Consider the following 23,741-nt stretch of genomic DNA (forward strand, 5'->3'; position numbering starts at 1 on the left):
AACTTATAATTTATATTTAAGATTAAAAATGCCCGCCTTATCGACAGTCCACACAATTTCGTTCAATAGCTTGAACAGCGTATTGTCGCAGGCTGATTGGCAAACAAAGTAGTACTTTGAAATTTTAACAAACACTTCAATTTTATTCCACAATTCAGTATCAATACAATTGCGTATGATATGTCTATAGGGTGATTTAAGTTTATCAATAGAACTCCGAGCTGAAAGTAATATTTGAAATTGTTTTGATTTTTCCCCGCAAATTTTGCGCTTGGACAAATACAGTGAACACCGTAAATCCGACCTTGCCCTCCACGAGGGAGTTACTTTTGGAAGTTAATTCAAACTTTTCTCTTTGCTCACTTTTTGAAGAATCCATGCGTGAATGTATTTGTTGATTTTATGGGAACCTGACAACAGTCGGTAGATTCTATAACGGCGTCGTTATTTGACATGTCGTCAGAAACTGAGGAATGGTGGATGCGAGACGCGTGAAAGATAGCGTTTGAAGTGAGTGATCTTGCGACGGAGCACAGGTTCGTTACAAATGTCTGAAATGTTTATGTGTGCTGTGACTCATATCAGTAGGTCTGTAACATATGTGTCAGTAGGTTTATATAATATGTGTATTTCAGACATTTGTAACGAATCCCTGTTGATCAGTGCAGTGTAACAGACGATATTTCTGATAAATTGCATGAGCGTTAAAATTGTTTCCATTGCCGGCATTGGTGATTTCAACCAATGTGCATTTTGTACGATATTGCAGACATTGGTCTTTTTTTCGTTGTAATAAAAGTGTTTTTTATTTTATTTTTTATTTTGCACATAATTTACAATGGCATTGTCAAATCTCACAATGCCCAGCGATATTTCAGCAGCCGTCATGTTTATTTATATTGGATATTGTAGTTCCGGTCAGTGTTGTATTAATATGCTAAGAATTGTGTCTCATGATGCATGGTACTTAAAGTCCCATCAACGACACAGCTTTCAAAGAGGCTATATAGTGACAATGCCATGCAAATGTAAATATTTACAGATAGATTGTTAGCTTCTTCAGTTCTATCTTTGATATTACTATTAAGTCTGCTTATAAAAAAATCATGCAACTTTGGAAACTAAGAAAACATGCAAGATCTTGTGATGACAAAGCCCATTGTTTTTAATGTTTGCAAAAGGTTTAACAACATCCAGATTATCAAGTCAAATGTACATAGACCTGGTGTACATAGACCTGGTGTACCTAGACCTGGTGTACATAGACCTGGTGCACACCACTGACAATCATAACAAATAGCATGAGAAGTGGCACAGAATTTTGGCACCAAAGACATGTGATATTATTGCAAGGAAATTAACTTCAGCAGTGATCTTTTGTACGAAGCATCTGAAAAAGATCAAAATTAATCCAATGCCTGGAACATAAATATCCACATGTGTTTTTAAGCGATTGATGATCTGTCCATCGCTGCTGTATTTTATACTATATGGTGAGTATTACCATCAGACACCCAAATAAATTTAACTGATGCATTATTGTAACTTCATGTTATGGAAATATAACAAGAACAATCTACATTTGTACTGTATTACTCAGCAAATTTGAAAACTACTCCTAGGATGAAGGGATCAAAGAATAGCACATAATTTACTTGACCAACTTGAGAGGAAAGAAAATATAGAAGCCAAATATTCCTTAAGACCTTTTAAAAAGAAAAAACCGCAAAGGAACTGCTTCCCTTTGTCAATATTCCAAACATTATGAAAATAAATAGGCAGTGCCCCATTTTACCCATAATTGATTCATTTTGCAGATTTCCCAATTAGTGTAAATATGGACCAAGTTTCGTCAGAATCCAGTCATATTTGACTTAATGTGCAGAAACAGTACACAAAGCTGTGATGTAAACAATAAGCCTTGTCATCACTTTTTAAAAGTAGGACACATTTTTCTGCTGTGCACACGTCACCAGTGGCAGCCATTCTGATTAAATGCATTAAACAAATGCATGTTGGTGCAAATTTCAAAGTAAGATAATGACAGTTACTTTTGTTTTGTCACAAGTAAGCAGTCTGGAATTTTGCACCTGTATCTCGCATGGAGCTTGGCACACCTGTGACTTACACCGACAGCACATTAGTTTGGGATAAAGGTCATAAACACTATGATTTATACAGCTACAGATAATTTTACAGTGAATTAATATGCAAATAATGTATGAATTTGTTAAAGAAGATCAGTCTCAAAATAATTTACAGATGAAACAAAAATGAATAAATATATATATCTTAAACTAAAAAGTGGATTTCCAGACCTGTCATAAGATTCTGATTTAGCGTAACAAAGTGGATACCGTATTTCAGGAAGACATGTTTGGTGGAAGAATAACAGTATGTTTTCACCTTGTTTTCTTCCTCGAGACATCTGCACAAATACCCTATTACAGCCAATTACACTGTTAGTGTCAATTTACTTGCACAAATACCCTAGTACAGCCAATTACACTGTTAGCGTCAATTTACTTGCACAAATACCCTATAACAGCCAATTACACTGTTAGTGTCAATTTACTAACACAAATACCCTACTACAGCCAATTACATCATCACTACAGATTCAACTGTCATAGCAGATTTTACTTTCAATGCAGTATACTGTACACTATCAAGGTACATTTGCGGTTTCCAGTCGGGATCTAGATGTTATCACATGGTCTACTACAACATGCATTAATGACCAAGTGGTACATGTACAAAGTGTAAGTACTAATTCTAAGTATTTACATATCAACATAAGATCTCCAGACTTCCAACACAAACCCTTGTCATCACACTAACGTCTACTAACTCTAAGTATTTACATATCAACATAAGATCTCTAGACTTCCAACACAAACCCTTGTCATCACACTAACGTCTACATTTCTGCAGAAAATTAAATAGTGTTTTGTTTTAGGCAGAAAATCTTACACGCAATGTGTATCTATAAGTAAACACTATTATCTCGAGTTCTCAGGGCATGCAGTATTAATCGCATGTCTTTTAAATCTAAACATCCCCCCAAAAAAATGCTCCGAGATGTTAAAAGATAGAAAGCTTGTTATCGTGTTATGTGCTTGAAACACACAAAAGCCATATGATGCAGATACAAGTGTAAATAAATTCGAATTTGTAATAATTTTCATGCAACTGTTCAGCATTTTCTTTTGTGGACCTACTTCCTGTGACAGCGAGTGTTGTTGCTGAACTCTGAGAGGTTCCAACACTATTTGTTGCAAAACAGACGTAGTTTCCAGCATCTGTACTTGCAGCATTAAAGATGACCAGAGAGGGAAAAGCTGTTGTTGACCCACTGTATTTGTTACTAATAGAAGTGTCCACGGTTTGAGAGACACCATTGACTGTTTTCTGCCAAGAAACACCTGTGACCGATGGGTTTCCGCTCACAGTACAAACAAGCACAATAGTTGAACCAGTAGCAACAGTATAAGTCGCCTGACTGACGACTGCGGATGGGAGAGCTAAAAAGGCAAGTGTATTTTATAACAAAAGTAATGTTTCTGTAACAAAATTGTATAAAACAAATAGGTTGAAATGGGTCATATTTTAAACAGCAGGTAAAAGGGTCTTTATATCCTTTTTTCCTCACTCTCTTATCTCTCTCTCCCCCTTGGTTTATGGCTGCACTTGGCACAGCTAATAGGCAAGTACCAAACAAATTGTAGAATTTCACCTATAGAAATGTACACAATAAAGTAGTTTAACTATTAACGAGATGATGACAGGCCTTAATATTTATTCTCATGAGCAATGGTAAGCAAGGTAATTCCCCTGGCTTAAAGAGTCAAAATTTGCTTTCTTGGAACACAGTAGAGAACCGCCAACTCTTATCTATTGGGAGCCAAAAACTTGGTTCAATAAGTTATTATTTATGAAGTTGATCATACAGTACCTAAAGCAATTGATTGAGGTTTGAAGCTTGTTCAATTGCATTATCAATCAATACCTGATGTTTTGGTTCCATGAAAATAGATGCTGACAAAGTCAGTGGACCACAAAAGTTTGAGATGTACTACCTAAGATGCATCTATGGTCCAAGTTTGGTTGGTGTAGCACTTATACTTCCAGTGAAACTAACTTAAGTGCAAAACCTTAATGTTGACGCGCAGAACAGCAACACTTTGGTCTCGCTTCCGCTACTTCGTAGCGGCAAGACAAAAAACAACTTCGCAATTGGGAAAGGTGCTAGACCACTTAATGATAAAGCAGAAGCTGAATTAATTGTCCTCTGTACCACTGGTCAGGATATTTGCATGCTTATAATTTTCAACAGCATTACTTGGAAAAATTCAAAAAGGTTTCAACTCCCTAAAAATGCCAGCAACCTATAGTTGTCTTTTAATGAAAAAAAACCTAACTATCTATAATTAATTTCATTGACTTTCTACAGCAGAGAAGTGGCTAGACTCTCTACCCTAATATCAATGATAACCAATATTGATTTGTACCCTTTAATGCACCCTTCAGGTGGGCCTATTTGAATTAGCTAAAAAACTAAATATGCCATCCACACCAAATATATAGTTTGACTGTTCTGGCAGTGCAAGCGAATCATTCATATTTGTCCTCATTGTTTTGTAGTATTTGAAAATTTAACACCTGGCCATTGTGCCATTTCTTTCCTGCAGGGTCCTGATTCTATCCATATACCAAGGAAATAATGACTAGAAAATGGTTGGATAACATACGTATGTTTCTGATTCCACTTTGATGGAAGTAGAGCTAAGCACAAAGTCGAATTAAATAAATAAATAGTGCTAAACACAAAGTCTAACCAAGGAAGTGAAGCTAAACACAAAGTTTAACCAAGGAAATGGAGCTAAATACAAAGTCTGACCAAAGACGTGTAGCTAAACACAAAGTCTGACCAAAGACGTGTAGCTTAACACAGATTCTTTTTGGGGAAACACAACTTTGTATCATGATTATAATGTATAACAAGTTCCAAAGTGTAGGAGGAGACTGCCGAATCAACAAATGTTTACGACGGATGGACGACGCCATACTATAATACTCTCGTCAAATTTGACGGGCGTTTAAAAATCATGTGATTGACTGGGATAACTCCAAAGTTTTGGACAGGGAAAGCATTCTGTTCAAGTGGCAGATAATTAAAGGAATCCATCTGGATACGCCACAGTGCGCCAGTTCTAAATCGAGACGAGGAAGCTCAAAGACTCGCGCACATCTATGACCAAGTATTACACAAAAGACTCTTTCATACTATGACCAAGTATTAAACAAAGCGTAACTGAATCGAGTCATTTCGGTAACTATATAACAACTATTGTACATACGCTTACAGCCTAGCCGAAATCAACATCAATTTTGTGGACAACTCATACACATTTTACACTCCTTGTTTAATTCTGAGCCACAATGCTTCAAAGTGTCATAGCGAAATGTTCACCAGTGAAAAGATACAAAATATAACCTTGACCTTTGACCCAATGACCTTGACCTTTGGTCAGTTGACTCCTTGTTTAATTCTGATCAACTTTGCTTCATCATGTCATATCAAAATGTGCATCAGTGAAAAGATACAAAATTTGACCTTGACCTTTTGAATATAATGACCTTGACCTTTGACCTCAACTTTTTACCTCAGTGTGTCTCTTTGTTTAATTCCGAACAACTTTGCTCCATAATGTCATAGCGAATTGTTCACCAGTGAAAAGCTACAACATTTGACCTTGACCCCCGACACGATGACCTTGGGTCAGTTGACTCCTTGTTTAATTCTGATCAACTTTGCTGCATAATGTCATAACCAAATGTTCATCAGTGAAAATATGTATTGAGAAGAAGTCTTTTAAAGGTTTTGAATATATTTGACCCATGTGACCTTGAATATATGTCAGTCATTTGTTTGAACAAACTTGGTAGATCTTTATCCCAGCATGTTACTGGCCAAATATCATTATCCTAGGCTTCTTGGTTATTCAGAAGAAGTTTTTTAAAGGTTTTAAACATATTTGACCCCTGTGACCTGAATATAGGTAAATTGCATTCATTTTAACAAACCTAGTAGCCCTTCATGTTCAACATATATTGACCACTGTAACCTTGAATATGGGCGAAGATCATTCATTTGGACAAACTTGGTAGTCCTTCATCCAAGCATGTTAATGGAAAAATAACCTCACCCTTGGCCTTTTGCTTATTGAGAAGAAGTCTTTTCAAGGTTTTAAATATATTTGACCCCTGTGGCCTTGGTTAAGGTCATTCGTTTGAACAAACTTGGTAAATCTCTTTATCCCAGCATATTACTGGCCAAATATGATTATCCTAGGCCTCTTAGTTATTTAGTAAAAGTTGTTTAAAAGATTTTTTAAGACAATTGACCCTTGTGACCTTAAAAATGGATGAAGGTCATTCGTTTGAACAAGCTTTGTAGCCCTTCATCCCAGCATGCTACTGGCCAAATATCATCACCCTAGGCCTCTTGGTTATTAAGAAGTTGATTAAAGTAAAATATCGACGCCGGACGACGGCATAAGCTCACCTGGTGAGCTAAAAATGTGCCAAATCATTACTTCGAAAATGAGTTATAAAGGTGGCATGGGTGCTATAATCAGCAAACATAGTTTTGAAATTTGTGTCAGGTTCAAAATATGAATCTTCCTACATTTTGTTCCTTAATCACATGTATGAATGACCTTTAACCTAAACACACAGTAATATACAAAGTTTCACGATGATGGTCTTCAAGCTACGGAGATCATTTTGATTTATTTCCTTTTTATTCCAATTCCCAAATGGTTGCTTATAAAGCGAACTAATATTACATTCATTATTACAAAAATAAGAAAACAAATAAAAGTAAGCTTCATCCACTGTCGTCCAAATTACATGATTGTTTTAATAATGCCATAACTATCAAAGTCAATGCCCACTTATTTACTTACTTCCAGAAACAGTTAACTGTGTTGAATCACTTCCAGTTCCAGCGGAGTTAGATGCAAAGCAGGTGTATGTTCCAGAATCTGTGGTAGAAGCTGTGATGATGTTCAGAGATGGGGAACCTGTGGTAGCTCCAGAGAAATTGACACCATCAATGTTGATTGATGAGGTTTGACCATTGATGGTACGCTGCCAGAAGACATTTGTGATTGCTGCAGTTGATGATACAGAACATGGAATGTTGTAGGTAGTTCCGTCATTGGTGGTATAGGAGGTTAGGGGGATATCAACGGACGGGATAGCTGTAATAAAAGACAACATGAGTGATTATATGATACCAATAAATAGAATGTTTGAGGCTCACAATACAGACTCTATTTTAACAATTTCAAAGTTAGGAACCAGTGACCAAGTTGTCAAGGGTAGGGCAAGACCTTTTGTCATTTTGGAAGCAATGTGTATTCATACTCAGCAATAGAATGTGTTGTTATGACATGGAAATCCATTTCCAAAACATGGACTAATCCCTTTCACTCTACCCCTTAGTCCTTAGTCAGACTATTCATTTGTACAATTTTGAATCACAACTACATTTACATTTCAAACAAATATGGTTTATATATATCTGTTAGTTCAAGAGAAGAATTGAATTAAACTAATATAGCCGAATTAGGTTGGTGTAAGCACCCCCATCTGTATAATCTTAATCCTCACTGAGTGACAATGTTTCAAATCAAAAATGGTCATCATCTATGCTGAAAAGTTCTAGAGGAGAAGTTGTTTCAAGCAAAATGGCAAAATTACCCATATTTGGCCCCACCCTTCAGCCTCACAGGAAATCAACCCCTTCATTTGTACATTTGAATCCCAATCTCCAAGGATGACTCCAGTCAAATTTAGAAAAAATCCATTAAACACTTCTAAAGGACTTGTTTAAAGAAACTGTTGACCGACAACGGACAGAAAACAGCAGATTAACAGGCAACAGACACACCTCAGTCCTTCAAAACAGGTTAGCTCAAAGAAGATTGTTAGGCTTCATTCACTGTCATCAAATTACATGATTGTTTTAATAATGCCATAACAATCAAAGTCAATGCCCACTTATTTACTTACTTCCAGAAACAGTTAACTGTGTTGAATCACTTCCAGTTCCAGCGGAGTTAGAAGCAAAACAGGTGTATGTTCCAGAATCTGTGGTAGAAGCTGTGATGATGTTCAGAGATGGGGAGCCTGTGGTAGCTCCAGAGAAATTAACACCATCAATGTTGATTGTTGAGGGTTGACCATTGATGGTACGCTGCCAGAAGACATTTGTGATTGCTGCAGTTGATGATACAGAACATGGAATGTTTTAGGTAGTTCCTTCAGTGGTGGTATAGGAGGTTAGGGGGATATCTACAGACGGGACAGCTGTAATAAAAGACAACATGAGTGATTATATGATACCAATAAATAGGATGTTTGAGGCTCACAATACAGACTCTATTTTAACAATTTCAAAGTTAGGAACCAGTGACCAAGTTGTCAAGGGTAGGGCAAGACCTTTTGTCATTTTGGAAGCAATGTGTATTCATACTCAGCAATAGAATGTGTTGTTATGACATGGAAATCCATTTCCAAAACATGGACTAATCCCTTTCACTCTATCCTTTAGTCCTTAGTCAGACTGTTCATTTGTTCAATTTTGAATCACAACTACATTTACATTTCAAACAAATATGGTTCTTATATACCGTAAAACCCCATGTAATTTGCGCACTTTTTTTCCAGAAATTTAATACCCAAAGTGGGGGGTGCGTAAAAAAAACAGGTATAAGAAATTTCAAGTTTTTTTCAGGAAAAGATCGACGATTCTGGTAGACCGCCATCTTGGATTATCTCCCTTGGTATACAGAATTCTAAGACAAATGACGATCAACAAATTTATTTATGTCAAACATTTATAAAAGATACAGTTTTTACATAATGTGTTGTTACCCGAGTTTATGTGAAAAGTATTATTAAATAGGTAACTGTTAATAAAGAAAGTTTAGCCAAATTCCTATGTCAGAGAATCGCAGATCAGCTTAATTACATTTCAACATCTCGGTGCGTTTTCCCCATAAGGTTACTATTACAAAAATGTAGTTGTTCAATCTAAAATCCGTTCCATGTAAGTTCTGTAAGGTCTTTTTTTCAAATCCCGGCTCACTTTCATGTTGATCTCGCATCTAACATTACGTAAACACGTGATCGATAATAACCTCGTGAATTATTTCAATATTTATTAAATGAAACAACGTAAAAATAGTCAGATTTGAAAAGGATGTATTGATTGTCCACGCTTCTAGTATAAACATATTTTTTTTATAATCCCTTATCGGTCAAATCAGTCTGTAGTTATGACAATGCAGGGCTTCGTAATTCACGCCACGTGTTGGTGAGTGAAAAAAAAAAATACACGCTCCGTCGTTCGCGACTCCAAATCATTTCAATTAGTAGAGCTATTCTTAACGGGTAATCACAGATATAGTGTTAGCTAATTACTGCATTGTAATTTGTATTGACTGTAGTGTTGAGAAGTGTCAATAATTTACGCTGAAGCATGCGATTCCTACCTGGCCTATTGTCCGGGACCAGATGATGTGGGTGAAGTTATGCCCTCTGGTTAACTTACCTATAAATGTCGCCAAACCAGCAGTCATGACCACAGATGACCAATTTTAATAACTTTACAGTAGGTAAAAATTGTGTGGCCAAAACATATCGCCAAACTGAACTGTGACATGACCTGGTTTGAAGTGACGATACCCAAGCCTCCATAATGAGCCCTTCTCACCGATCGTAATTATGATCAATAAAAGGTATCTAATAATGTCTTTCACCAGGATATATGCACCAGCGATTACTAAACATCGAATTACTTATTGGTATGTTTTTGTAAGCAAGTAATTGTTTTATGTAAAATATTGCTAAAATTAATTGATGTATGCCGATGACGATATGTGCACACGTGTGTGTCATGTGTGATCAGATATTTCAAAGGAAACGAACAAATAAATACACATTTTACGCAATTTCTTCTTAGTTTTAACATCATTGTAACTGTAAACAATACTTATGAACTTACTTATAATTAACAAATTACAAAAATCCTAAGAATCCCATGCGGTTTGTTTTTCATTTTCAGAGATCGATTTTCGGAACTCAAATTGTTTTGGTGCGCAAAATATTCCAGTAGAAGCTTTTTGGTGATTTTCAGCCTCAAAAAGTGCCTGCGCAAATTACACAGATGCGCAAATTAAATGGGGTTTTACGGTATCTGTATGTTCAAGAGTAGAATTGAATTAAACTAATATAGCCAAATTAGGTTGGTGCTAGCACCTCCATCTGTATAATCTGAATCCTCACTGAGTGACAATGTTTCCAATCAGAAATGGTCATCATCTATGCTGAAAAGTTCTAGAGGAGAAGTTGTTTGAAGCAAAATGGCAAAATTACCCATTTTTGGCCCCACCCTTCAGTCTCACAGGAAATTAACCCCTTCATTTGTACATTTGAAGCCCAATCTCCAAGGATGACTTCAGTCAAATTTGGTGCCATTTCATTAAACACTTCTAAAGGACTTGTTTAAAGAAACTGTTGACCGACAACAGACAGAAAACAGCAGATTGACAGGCAACAGACACACCTCAGTCCTTCAGCACAGGTTAGCTCAAAAAAGATTGTAAGGCTTCATTCACTGTCATCAAATTACATGATTGTTTTAGTAATGCCATAACAATCAAAGTCAATGCCAACTTATTTACTTACTTGCAGAAACAGTTAACTGTGTGGAATCACTTCCAGTTCCAGCGGAGTTAGATGCAAAGCAGGTGTAAGTTGCAGAATCTGTGGTAGAAGCTGTGATGATATTCAGAGATGGAGAGCCTGTGGTAGCTCCAGAGAAATTAACACCATCAATGTTGATTGTTGAGGGTTGACCATTGATGGTACGCTGCCAGAAGACATTTGTGATTGCTGTAGTTGATGATACAGAACATGGAATGTTGTAGGTAGTTCCTTCAGTGGTGGTATAGGAGGTTAGGGGGATATCTACAGACGGGACAGCTGTAATAAAAGACAACATGAGTGATTATATGATACCAATAAATAGGATGTTTGAGGCTCACAATACAGACTCTATTTTAACAATTTCAAAGTTAGGAACCAGTGACCAAGTTTTCAAGGGTAGGGCAAGACCTTTTGTCATTTTGGAAGCAATATGTATTCATACTCAGCAATAGAATGTGTTGTTATGACATGGAAATCCATTTCCAAAACATGAACTAATCCCTTTCACTCTATCCCTTAGTCCTTAGTCAGACTATTCATTTGTTCAATTTTGAATCACAACTACATTTACATTTCAAACAAATATGGTTCATATATATCTGTAAGTTCAAGAGAAGAATTGAATTAAACTAATATAGCCGAATTAGGTTGGTGTTAGCACCTCCATCTGTATAATCTGAATCCTCACGGAGTGACAATGTTTCCAATCAAAAATGGTGATCATCAATGCTGAAAAGTTCTAGAGGAGAAGCTGTTTAAAGCAAAATGGCAAAATTACCCATTTGTGGCCCCACCCTTCAGCCTCACAGGAAATCAACCCCTTTATTTGTACATTTGAATCCCAATCTCCAAGGATGACTCCAGTCAAATTTAGAGAAATTCCAACAAACACTTCTAAAGGACTTGTTTAAAGAAATTGTTGACCGACAACGGACAGAAAACAGCAGATTGACAGGCAACAGACAGAAAACAGTAGATTGACAGGCAACAGACAGAAAACAGCAGATTGACAGGCAACAGACAGAAAACAGCAGATTGACAGGCAACAGACACACCTCAGTCCTTCAGAACAGGTTAGCCCAAAAGTAATTGTAAGGCTTCACTAACTGTCATCAAATTACATGATTGTTTTAATAATGCCATAACTATCAAAGTCAATGCCCACTTATTTACTTACTTCCAGAAACAATTAACTGTGTTGAATCACTTCCAGTTCCAGCGGAGTTAGAAGCAAAACAGGTGTATGTTGCAGAATCTGTGGTAGAAGCTGTGATGATATTCAGAGATGGAGAGCCTGTGGTAGCTCCAGAGAAATTAACACCATCAATGTTGATTGTTGAGGGTTGACCATTGATGGTACGCTGCCAGAAGACATTTGTGACTGCTGTAGTTGATGATACAGAACATGGAATGGTGTAGGTAGTTCCTTCAGTGGTGGTATAGGAGGTTAGGGGGATATCAACGGATGGGACAGCTGTAATAAAAGACAACATGGGTGTTTATATGAAACCAACAAATAGGATGTCTTCAGGCTACTGATCATACAAAGGCACAAATTAACAGTCACCATTTAAAATAGACCTAGAGGCCTGCATCACTCTCCAGAATAGTTAAGCATTCATGCCAAAATATTCTTGTTAAAAAGAGTATTGCAAATAAGGTTCCAGGGAGAGGGTAATGCTCTGCCCTGGGCCAAACCTGGTAGCATGGTAACATACATTTATTCTAATATTTTGCTCAGTAATGGTGTAGAGTATTTTCGGTTGGGATCCCAAATATTTCCATTATACGGCCAAAGAACCGAGGCTTTTAGTGTGGGGCCAGACACCAATACCAATTCCGTTAACATATTTGTCGTCAAATCTTTTTATGTCTAGCAATTGTATATCTGTTAAAAGGGTGGGGATTTTAAGAATTCCATGCAATGACCGCGACATTAAGTTACCAGAGTTAGTACAGACCCCTTAACCAATTCTGGTAGCAATTCTGTATCAAGAATTATCATGCCAAGTAATTGCATAACTTAACATGGTTTCTAGGTGGGAATCTGACCCAGGTATAGAGTCCCTTTGGGCGGTGGCAGACACAGAGCTGATCCTGGTATCATATATATCTGTATTTGAACGTTCACACACAACAATTTTAAAGACAATGAAATGATAGGATCTCAACTGTTTCCAAGCTGTTACCAAGAAACAAAGTCCCTATGGGTCTTGCCAGATCCATGATATGATTGATGATTGTGATAATGTTTAATTTTTCAGTGCAATGGTTTATATAGCTTTAGTGTGGGGATCACAACCTTCTCAAAATATGATCCACGGACCAAATTTCAAGGAAAGGGCCAGACCTATGTGTCATCCAAGCAAAATTTGTGTATTTGTCCCTTTTTTATTCAGCAAGTGTATATATGGTATTAGGGAGGAGATCTCAAAGGTTTGCATTTTATGGCCCAGAACAAACTGTATCCATGTTGTGACCCAGAAACAAAGTCCCTAAGGGTGTGGACAAACCCCAGTCTTCTTATACTGAACAATTGCATATATGGTAAAAGGGTGGAGATTTTACCTGTTTTCATGTTGTGGTCAAGAATAAACTGTTTTCATTGTGTGACCAGAAACAAAAACAAAGTCTCCATGTAATGTGTAAATGCATATATGACTAAGGTGAGTTGATCCCAACTTTTTCAAAATTATGAACCAAGAATCAAATCTTCAATGGTGAGGAAAGACCCTAGGTTATCTCGGAAGCATTTGTGTAGCCATCTCTTTATACAGTTGAACCTCGTTATCTTGAACTCTTTTTAACTCAAAGACCGCGTTTATCTCGAAGTAGTTTCTCCAGTCCCGGCCAAATCTCTTCTTTATCTTAGTATTTATGAACATCTTTCGTGAATAGACTAGAATGAAATTGGAAGAGTTTACGATGAAGCTTATTCAGATTGAAAAGTGTGCGGACTGTCAAAACCATGTTGTTCATAATAAAAAAACAAATTTCATCCATGTTGATCAACAGTATTTTGTACTTATAGTGCGAGTCCGTTTAATGATTTGTATACCCAAACAGACGACAGTGCAGACCGGAAAATTGGTCACATAGCGTGGTCATGCATAAAAGAGGACATCTTCATGGGTTTTTGTTTTTACAGGAGCCAGTTACGGCTTTGAAAGTTGATTGAGAGATTTAAGAAAAAACGATAATTGCTGTTGATTACATCGAGATTAGGAGGTGTCAGGTGTCACATTTGGCTTTAATGAATCAATGTGCTACATGTACGATATTATCTGTTTGTGTTTTGCCGTTTTCATTTACAGAATCAACTATGCGTACGCTCCATTACAGCGATTTGTTTTAGACTTGCACACTTTCATTTCCGCATTTTATTGTAAGAGGACGGAGACGGCGGGATAGGTCGATTTTTTAAATGTAACTATTTAGAAGAAAAATTTGAGGGATTTGCAAATACAAATGCATACCTGGAAAGACTTTGCCAAGATCTAGACTAGCCAAAAACAGCATTTAATCACTAGGCCTGTCCATATTCAATGACAAATTCACAATAAGGTCCAACCATTTTGATAGCGTTAAACTAAAGTACGTTTTTCGGAAATAACTTACTCTATTTTTGTAAGCGTGTGTATTGTAAAATTACATACCCATCCACTTCAAGATAACTAGGTTCGACTGTATTTGGCAATCATATGTATGGTTATTGGGTTCAGATCTCAACAATTTCCAAAACAAATAGACTCTATTTGTCCTCAACCCAGAGCCACTGGAATCGGCAATTCAATTGGTATAATTTTGAATCAAACCAACTAAGAATGTTTCTAACCAAATATAGCTAACATTCATTTCATAATTCCAGAGTAGAAACCACTACAAGCAATACAACAAGATAATTCTTTTGCCTTGCCAAAATTACTAGGCCCCACCCATCAAACTCAGGAAATCAACCCTTTCATTAGTACATTTGAATCCCAATCTCCAAGGATGACTCCAGTCAAATTTAGAGAAATTTCATTAAACACTTCTAAAGGACTTGTTTAAGAAATTGTTGACCGACAACGGACAGAAAACAGCAGGTTGACAGGAAACAGACAGAAAACAGCAGATTGACAGGCAACAGACACACCTCAGTCCTTCAGAACACGTTAGCCCAAAAGTAATTGTAAGGCTTCATCAACTATCATCAAATTACATGATTATTTTAATAAAATTATTACATTCATTTAAAGTCAATTAATGCCCAATTATTCACTTACTTCCAGAAACAATTAACTGTGTTGAATCACTTCCAGTTCCAGCGGAGTTAGAAGCAAAGCAGGTGTAAGTTGCAGAATCTGTGGTAGAAGCTGTGATGATGTTCAGAGATGGAGAGCCTGTGGTAGCTCCAGAGAAATTAACACCATCAATGTTGATTGATGAGGGTTGACCATTGATGGTACGCTGCCAGAAGACATTTGTGACTGCTGTAGTTGATGATACAGAACATGGAATGGTGTAGGTAGTTCCTTCAGTGGTGGTATAGGAGGTTAGGGGGATATCTACAGACGGGATAGCTGTAATAAAAGAAAACATGAGTGTTTATATGAAACCAACAAATAAGATGTCAGCTAATTTCAAATTACAGCCTCTTCCATAAATCCTGTTTTTTTAAAACAGTTTTTGCTAAAGTTATAAATCATCAAAACACAGTATCAGTCATACAAAAAGCATTCGTTAAGAGAACCACCATCTAAAGAACGCAATTGTACAAAAGAAAGAAATCTGACATCAAATATATGTAGTACAAATTAAAGGCAGTGGATACATTTTGATCTTCCAAACATCTTAAGAGAAGACATCGACAAGTCTCAACTCTTAAAACACCTAACCGGGCTCACCCTGCACCTAAAACATGATGCCCATTGGCCTTAACAGTCACCTGAGTTATGTAAAAACTGGTGTTATCTATGTTGCCAAATGAAAAAGAAATCATTTTGTAACAAAGGTAACTTCAACAAGTACTAATTGTAATGGGGGACCATTACAGAAGTCCCCCAAACTGCCCCCATAGTCGCAAAGATGCATCAGAAAAGGATCAAAATCGCATAAAACACCTTCATAATAAATTTGAGTGAAATCGAACAATATCTGAATTTCGACCAATCTGAAGCCTCCATGTTGTTGGTATGGCAGTGAAACCTATGCGGTTGAATTCACAGTCAGTCCCCTTATACCCCTATATACCATTTTTTATCAAAATTGAATAATATCTATGTCATAGTCGCAAAAATGCTTCAGAAAATGATCGCAATGCCTTTATATACGTACATACTAAATTTGAGGGAAATCGAACAATTTCTAAATTGCGACCAATTAGAAGCCTCTGTGTGGTTGCTATGGCAACGAAGGAATGCAATTGAATTTGCAGTCCTTTAATACCCCTATATATCGATTGTCATCATAATCAAACACTATCTAAATTTCGACCAATCAGAAGCCTACATGTGGTCGATATTGCAACATTACCTATGCGATTCCATTCGCAGTCCCCCAATACCCCTGTAAACCAATTTTCACAAAAATCGAACAATATCTAAGTTTCTACCAATCAGAAGCCAGTATATGGTGGCCATTTTGTCAAATTAGAAAACAAATGTCGCAGTTGAGTTTGCAATGCCATATTACAAATACATACTAAATTTGAACGAAATCGAACAACCGTGTTTCGACCAATTAGTAACCAGTATATGGCAGCCATTTTGTCTAATTAGAAAACAGATGCCATGGTTGAGTACGCAGTACCATCATACACCTTCATGCCAAATTTGGAATGCATTGGAAAATATCTATAAAACATGTAAAATAAGATAGGTGACATTGACTATCTTTAGCGAACACCTTTAGAAATTTTGAATTCCCAAAAGTTCCAAATATTCATGGTGGCCATCTTGAATTGGATGGTAAACTGAAAAACAAAAAAGTGTTTGCACATCTACAGGCTATCAGTAACAATCCATCAAAGTTTGGGGAAGATCTGACTTATAGTGTCAGAAACCTTTACGGTAGAAAACGGAAGAAAGAAGAACTAGAATTGCAATTGCGAGCAATAGCGAAGTCAACCTCCCCTGCTAAGTATGCAGCCGTATAATTGTTTTTACAAAACGAACACTGCAGTTGTGATCGTAGTGCCTTACTACACCTACATACCAATTTTCATTAAAAATTAGACGAAATATTAATTTCGACCAATTAGAGGCCAGGAAATGGCAGCCATTTTGTCAAAATGTGAAAGCGAGGTCATGAAAGTGACCGGTGTTCCATGATATACCTACATAGCAAATTTAATGAAAATTTGACCAATCAGAAGCGTGCATTTGGACGCCAATTTGAATCCAAAGTCAATTATTTTTCTGTCAAAAACGAGCGCTGTGATGTTATAATCCCTTTCACCAAGTTTCATTATGTTCGATCAAATAGAAAGAATGTTATTACTGGTGATCATATTTCGCGTAGAATTTTTGACCAATTCGAGACCAGGAAATGGCAGGTTTTTTTGTGTTTTTTTTTACAAAACAAACACCGCAGTTTTGTTCGTTGTGCCATACTACACCAACACACCAAATTTCATTGAAATTGGACGGTATTTAAATTTCGACCAATCAGAAGCCTGCATTTGGCCGCCATTTTGAATCCAAAGTGAAATATTTTTTGCCAAAAACGATTTAGCCAAATAACCCTTTTTGGCCCCACCCCTCAGCCCCCTGGGGGGTAGGCCCCACCAGTGTACAATTTTGAATCCTTGCCTTCCATGAATGCTTTTGATCAAATATGATTGATATCCAGTTCATAGTTCTACAGAAGAAGTCGTTTGTAGCAATATACCCAAATTGCCCTCTTTTTGCTCCGCCCCTCAGCACCCTGGGGGGTCAGCACCACAATTTGTACAATTTTGAATCCCCACCACCTAGGGATGCTTCCAGTCAAATATGGTTGATATCCATCATTCAGTTCCAGAGAAGTCGCTTAAAGCAATATAGCCAAATAACCCTTTTTGGCCCCGTTCCTCAGCCCCCTGGGTGGTCAGTCCCACCAGTTGTACATTTTTGAATCCCTACCTCCCATGAATGCTTTTGATCAAATATGATTGATATCCAGTGCATAGTTCTACAGAAGAAGTCGTTTGTAGCAATATAGCCAAAATGACCCCTTTTGGCCCTGCCCCTCAGCACAATGGGGGGTCAGCCCCACCATTTGTACAATTTTGAATCCCCACCACCTAGGGATACTTCCAGTACAATATGGTTGATATCCATCACTTAGTTCCAGAGAAGAAGTTGCGTAAGGCAATATAGCCAAATAGCCCTTTTTGGCCCCATTCCTCAGCCCCCTGGGTGGTCAGCCCCACCAGTTGTACAATTTTGAATCCCTGCCTCCCATGAATGCTTTTGATCAAATATGATTGATATCCAGTGCATAGTTATCCAGAAGTAGTCGTTTGTAGCAATATAGCCAAAATGACCCCTTTTGCCCTGCCCATCAGCACCATGGGGGGTCAGCCCCACAATTTGTACAATTTTGAATCCCCACCACCTAGGGATACTTCCAGTACAATATGGTTGATATCCATGACTTGGTTCCAGAGAAGAAGTTGCTTAAAGCAATAAAGCCAAATTGCCCCCTTTTGGCCCAGCTCCTCAGCCCCCTGGGGGGTCAGCCTCACGATTTGCACAATTTTGAATCCCCACCACCTAGGGATGCTGCCAGTCAAATATGGTTGATATCCATCATTTAGTTCCAGAGAAAATGTCGCTTAAAGCAATACAGCCCCCTTTAGCCCAACTATTTGTACAATTTTGAATCCCCACCACCTAGGGATGCTTCCAGTCAAGTTTAGTCAAATTCCAATCAGTGGTTAAGAAGAAGAAGTCGTTTTAAGCAATTGTGGATGCACAGACGACGGATGATGGGCAGACGACAGATATGGCATAAGCTCACCATGGTCCTTCGAACCAGGTGAGCTAATAATAAGTAAGAAACAGAACAATAACAACAAGTCACCCGACTTTGTTCGGGGTGACTTAATAATAATAATTATAATAAGCAAGAAACGGAACAATAACAACAAGTCACCCGTTAATAATAATAACAAGAGTACCACGGGGCGGAACAATATACGCCCGTCGAATGCCATATAGTGTTATATACTTTCTTACATTGAAATAAGATCTGCATCATTCAAACAGTGGTTAGCCGACATGCTATAAAAATGTAAGAGAAAATCTCAGGATAAAACTAGATCACTGACAGGTCAGTAAGGGCCACGTCTTGTGGAAATATATCCCCCATAATCATCAAGAAGCAATCTGCCCATATAGCTGAGCTTGACGTTTGACATTAGGACTTCAAAAAGAATCGCACGGAAGCAAAATATACATTTTACATGTAGTATGATGTGAGTCTTGTTTCCTTCCACCTCCCTATTTGCTGGACTAACTGAAATGTAAATACCGGTGCAATACTCATTTGTTAGCTTTGATTTGTTTTATTTCACCTTATATCCCTCCTACATCAAGAGCCAGAGATCCACTTTGTCTTTGACCTTTGGACCCAAATGACCTTGACCATTAACCTAGTGACCCTGAACTTTTGTCAGTTGACTTATTCTTTAATTCCGACCAACTTTGCTTCTTGATATCATAACAAAATGTTCATCAGTGAAAAGATGCAAATTTGACCTTGACCTTTGAATCTAATGACCTTGACCTTTGACCTCGATTTTTTACCTCACTGAAATTTTAGTTAATTTGACACATTTTGGCCCTGCCCCTCAGGCCCCTTGGGGCTGGGGACAATATAATTCACATGTTTGGTTGACTTTGGCCATGGAAGGTTTCTGCAAAATCTCATTGTAATTGGTTCAGGGGTTTTGGAGAGGAAGTTGAAAATGTAAATTGTTTACGGACGCATGACGACAGACACAAGGCGATTGCAATAGGTCAACAGGTGACCTAAAAACAGTAGCCAAACAAGAGATCCCAGAGGGATCTTGGCGCCCACCATTATACCATCTTCATTAGTTCTTTGTCAGTTCGATCTTTTCTCTTCTTTCCTCTAATCTGTTTTATCGAGTCATGTTAACAGTAAATGCACCTTGAGGTAACTTTTGATCTTAACTTAATACTGATGTGTATGAAAGCCAACCTTCAAAGTGAGTTTGTCATTTCACATATTTACTAGTACAGTACTTAATGTGAAAGAAATAGAATCGATCATTGCAATATGACAAAAATCTGTTTAGTTCTTCCATTAGCCATTGTTTTTATGATCAGTCTCAAAATATAACATGCACAATGAGGGAGAAGGGGAGAAATAGTACTAACAAACCTTCAATGTCAAAACTCAAAGATGGCAAGTAAAAAATTTGAAGCACTGGCCCAAATGACATATTGGTGGCCCAAATAATTTTGGGAAGAAATATTTCCACAGCATTTAACACAATGCTTCAGCACATTTAAATGACATTTAACTTGACAATGTTTGTAATATGTAAAACACAATAAAACATCATATTTTTCATTCTTCAACCCTAGTTAAAACCTTCCCAAAAAGAAATACAAAAAACTTGCACCTCAAAGAAGACACCCTGGCAGTATTTATATAGAAAATCTGAAAAAAAAAGTTCGATTCAAATTGAAGTAATGAAAACTTTAACTACCATTGGCGAGCAGGCAACCATCCATTTCAGGCACTGCTGCACAATAAGGGAACAAGGGGAACCTACATTTAAAATTTGAGAAAGATCCCTCTGGTACTTCCCGAGAAATAGCGAGAACAATCTTTCACTATCAAAATCAAAGATGGCTGCCTGTCTGCCATGTTGTTTATCCGATCAGTCTCAAAAGTTGCCCTGCACAGCTTAGGACCAAGGGAAACCTACATATAAAATTTGAGAACGATCCCTTTGGTACTTCTTGAGAAATACTGATAACAAGAATTGTTTAAGGACGGACGACGGACCACGGACGCAGGGTGATTTGAATAGCCCACCATCAGATGATGGTGGGCTAAAAAGTAGCCAAGTGTGAATTTCAAACAGTCGCCATATGTTTTCAGCGTCCAATCGTAACTTACAGATATGGGCCCTCTTTTAAAATCATTCAATATTTTAAAAAAAATTGAAGTGCAATACTATTCAAAATTATTTTAAAGGAGATCTCTATTAAATTAAAATTTTGTTATATACAATGTATTATGTTTGTAATTTAATCCATAATGTGATTTGTTTATTTTTAAATTCTTTCAGATGATTGCTGTAACTATGACTTCAATTCAAATGCTGAAAATTTGCGCCAATTCTTTTCAAACGAGAGAATAAGCCATTCGGTTTGATATATGTCTCGCATATGCCCTGCTTTGACCATCAATTCACATATCAGAGAAACTAACTTAAACGCAAAAACTTAATGTTGATGGAGATTCTGACAAAGTCAATGGACCCTGAAAGGTAGTTCGCATCCAGCTTTTGATGCATGGGATGAGATGTAATGCCTAAGATGCATGTATGGTCCAGGTTTGGTTGTTGTAGCACTTATACTTTTAGAGAAACTAACTTAAACGCAAAAACTTAATGTTGCCACCGCTGCCATCGCTGGAAATGCAACACCCAAGTCTCTCTTCCACTTCGTGGAAGCGAGACAAAAATCAGACTTATTTTCTTGACACAGCTAGGAGTTGTAAAACAAATGAAAAGGTTGAAAAGTTCACATTTTTAAACATTTTTCCCCTTTAATTATGGGCTTAGATAATCAAATTCTGTGCCTTCAATCTAAAAAGAAAAGAAAAAAATCCAAACCAAAAGAAGCCTCATGATCATTGATGCAATATTTATAATTATTTTTGTAGCAGAACACGTTTGAATGAAAAAAGATGAATTTATAATGGTATTGACCAATACCCTTTGAAATAAAATGGAAGAAAACCACGTCACGCGACATGGCCATTCCCTTGTTGTCGATTGGTATCTTATATAAGCGACCATCAAAGACATTCTGAATGCTTTATTGTTCTTAAAACTGCAATGCTAAATAACTTTTCATGATCACTTGTAATTCTAAAACATCTGATCCAGAAAATCACACAGATACCACGTCGCGTTTGAAGTGATCTGACAGGCCAACAATCGGCACTTTGACATGGTGTTTCAAAGGTGATACTTTCTTCCTTCAGAAAGCATATCAGATGTATTTAAGCTTACTACGGTACTGGAAAAGGTAAATGAAGACCATGTACACTAATTTAACAAGAGGCCCAATGGACCTGCATCGCCCACCTGGTATTAATTTCACACCTGTAATCTTAAAAGTGGACTAAAATACAGCTACAGGCAGAATATCAGTGTTTTATTCATAAGAACCAATTAAAAGATTTAAACATATGACGCCTGTAACATTGAATGTCGAACAAGGACATTAGGTTAAAAGTGTGTCAAGGTCATCACCATAGGCCTCTTGGTTATTTAGATGGGTATTTATAAGTTGTTTAAAGGTTTTAAACATATTTGACCCCTGTGACCTTGAATATAAGTCAAGGACATTTATTTGAACAAACTTGGTAGCCCTTCATCCCAGCATGTTACTGGCCAAATATCATCACCCTAGGGCTATTGGTTATTCAGAAGTTGTTTAATGTTTTCAACATATTTGACCCTAGTGACCATGAATATGATTTAAAGTCATTTATTTGAACAAACTCGGTAGCCCTTCATCCCAACATGTTACTGGCCAAATATCATCACCCTTGGTCTTTTGCTTATTAAGAAAAAAGTTATTTAAAGATTTTAACATATTTGACCCCTGTGACACTGAATGCATGTGACGGTCATTTATTTGAACAAACTTGGTAGCCCTTCATCCCAGCATGTTACTGACTAAATATCATTACCCTAGGCCTCTTGGTTATTCAGAAAAAAGTTATTTAAAGATTTTAACATATTTGACCCCTGTGACCTTGAAAATGGATGACGGTCATTTATTTGAACAAACTTGGTAGCCCTTTATCCCAGCTTGCTTCTGGCCAAATATCATCACCCAATGCCTTTTGGTTACTGAGAAGAAGTTGTTAAAATAAAAAGTTGACGCCGGACAGACAGACGCCGAACAGACGACAGAGGGACGCCGCACCATGCCATAAGCTCACTCGGCCCTTTGGGCCAGGTGAGCTAAATATACGGAACCCATAAATTAGTAGATGTGGTGCTTAACTCTATTTTGTACAGATTATTTAGCATTTTCCTTCGATGGATGTATTTCTATTGATTATGGCTTACAAGGTTTATTGGAAAAGTTTTATTCCACTTATGATAACTTTTTAAATTGTAAGGCATACTGGATGAAAGAAAGTGGCACTTCACCTTCGTCAATAGGAATACATTCTCATTCTCTCTTATTGTATAGAAAGGTAATAACAATATCATAGTTATTATCATATTGAAATCCAATACATCTGGAATTGTATCCAGTGATGATTTTTTATATTTTTACAACCAGGAAAATATAACTGATAAATACCAAGACAAGCATTTAAAGCCAGGTAAGAACATATTTTCACAGTTAAAAGGGCATAAATCTGTAAACATGCCTTATGCTTTTTGGAACTAATTTTAGACCCTTTCATTAGGTAAATGGTGATAAACCCATGTCACATTTCCAGCTAAAGGTACACATACATTTTGTAGCATTCTCTCCAAACATGTAGAATGTAATTCAATAAAATTAGAAATTTTCATGGTGTGGATTTTTTTTTTCGCATTGAGAATAATTTGTCATTGTTGACCAATGATGGAGAGAAAACAGCAGATTGACAGGCAACAGACACATCTCAGTCCTTCAGCACAGGTTAGCTCAACAAAGATTGTAAGGCTTCATTCACTGTCATCAAATTACATGATTGTTTTAATAGTGCAATAACAATCA

General features: G+C 37.0%; 2 protein-coding genes across 5 annotated transcripts in view; both read right to left on the reverse strand.

Annotated features, from left to right (window-relative positions):
* Window positions 1-8,302, reverse strand: part of LOC110449963 (hemicentin-1-like) — a gene marked incomplete at its 5' end in the record, with an annotated part of 81,413 nt that extends 73,111 nt beyond the window's left edge. Inside the window, 3 exons of the mRNA XM_021497151.1 lie at window positions 3,222-3,524; window positions 6,972-7,268; window positions 8,083-8,302. Coding sequence (XP_021352826.1) covers window positions 3,222-3,524; window positions 6,972-7,268; window positions 8,083-8,302 — 820 coding nt within the window. The remainder of the gene's footprint in view (window positions 1-3,221; window positions 3,525-6,971; window positions 7,269-8,082) is intronic.
* The window catches only part of LOC110449968 (hemicentin-1-like), a 38,423-nt gene continuing 22,896 nt past the window's right edge, over window positions 8,215-23,741 (reverse strand). For 3 of the 4 annotated variants that reach the window (XM_021497163.1, XM_021497171.1, XM_021497178.1), the window contains exons 7-10: window positions 15,048-15,344; window positions 11,960-12,256; window positions 10,762-11,058; window positions 8,215-8,379 (exon numbers count right to left, since the gene is read on the reverse strand). In XM_021497163.1, coding sequence (XP_021352838.1) covers window positions 8,321-8,379; window positions 10,762-11,058; window positions 11,960-12,256; window positions 15,048-15,344 — 950 coding nt within the window. In that variant the 3' untranslated portion in view covers window positions 8,215-8,320. The remainder of the gene's footprint in view (window positions 8,380-10,761; window positions 11,059-11,959; window positions 12,257-15,047; window positions 15,345-23,741) is intronic. The other variant, XM_021497186.1, reaches the window with a different exon arrangement.

This window comes from Mizuhopecten yessoensis, unplaced genomic scaffold, assembly GCF_002113885.1.
Source record: "Mizuhopecten yessoensis strain PY_sf001 unplaced genomic scaffold, ASM211388v2 scaffold503, whole genome shotgun sequence".
Classification (NCBI taxonomy): Eukaryota; Metazoa; Mollusca; class Bivalvia; order Pectinida; family Pectinidae; genus Mizuhopecten; species Mizuhopecten yessoensis.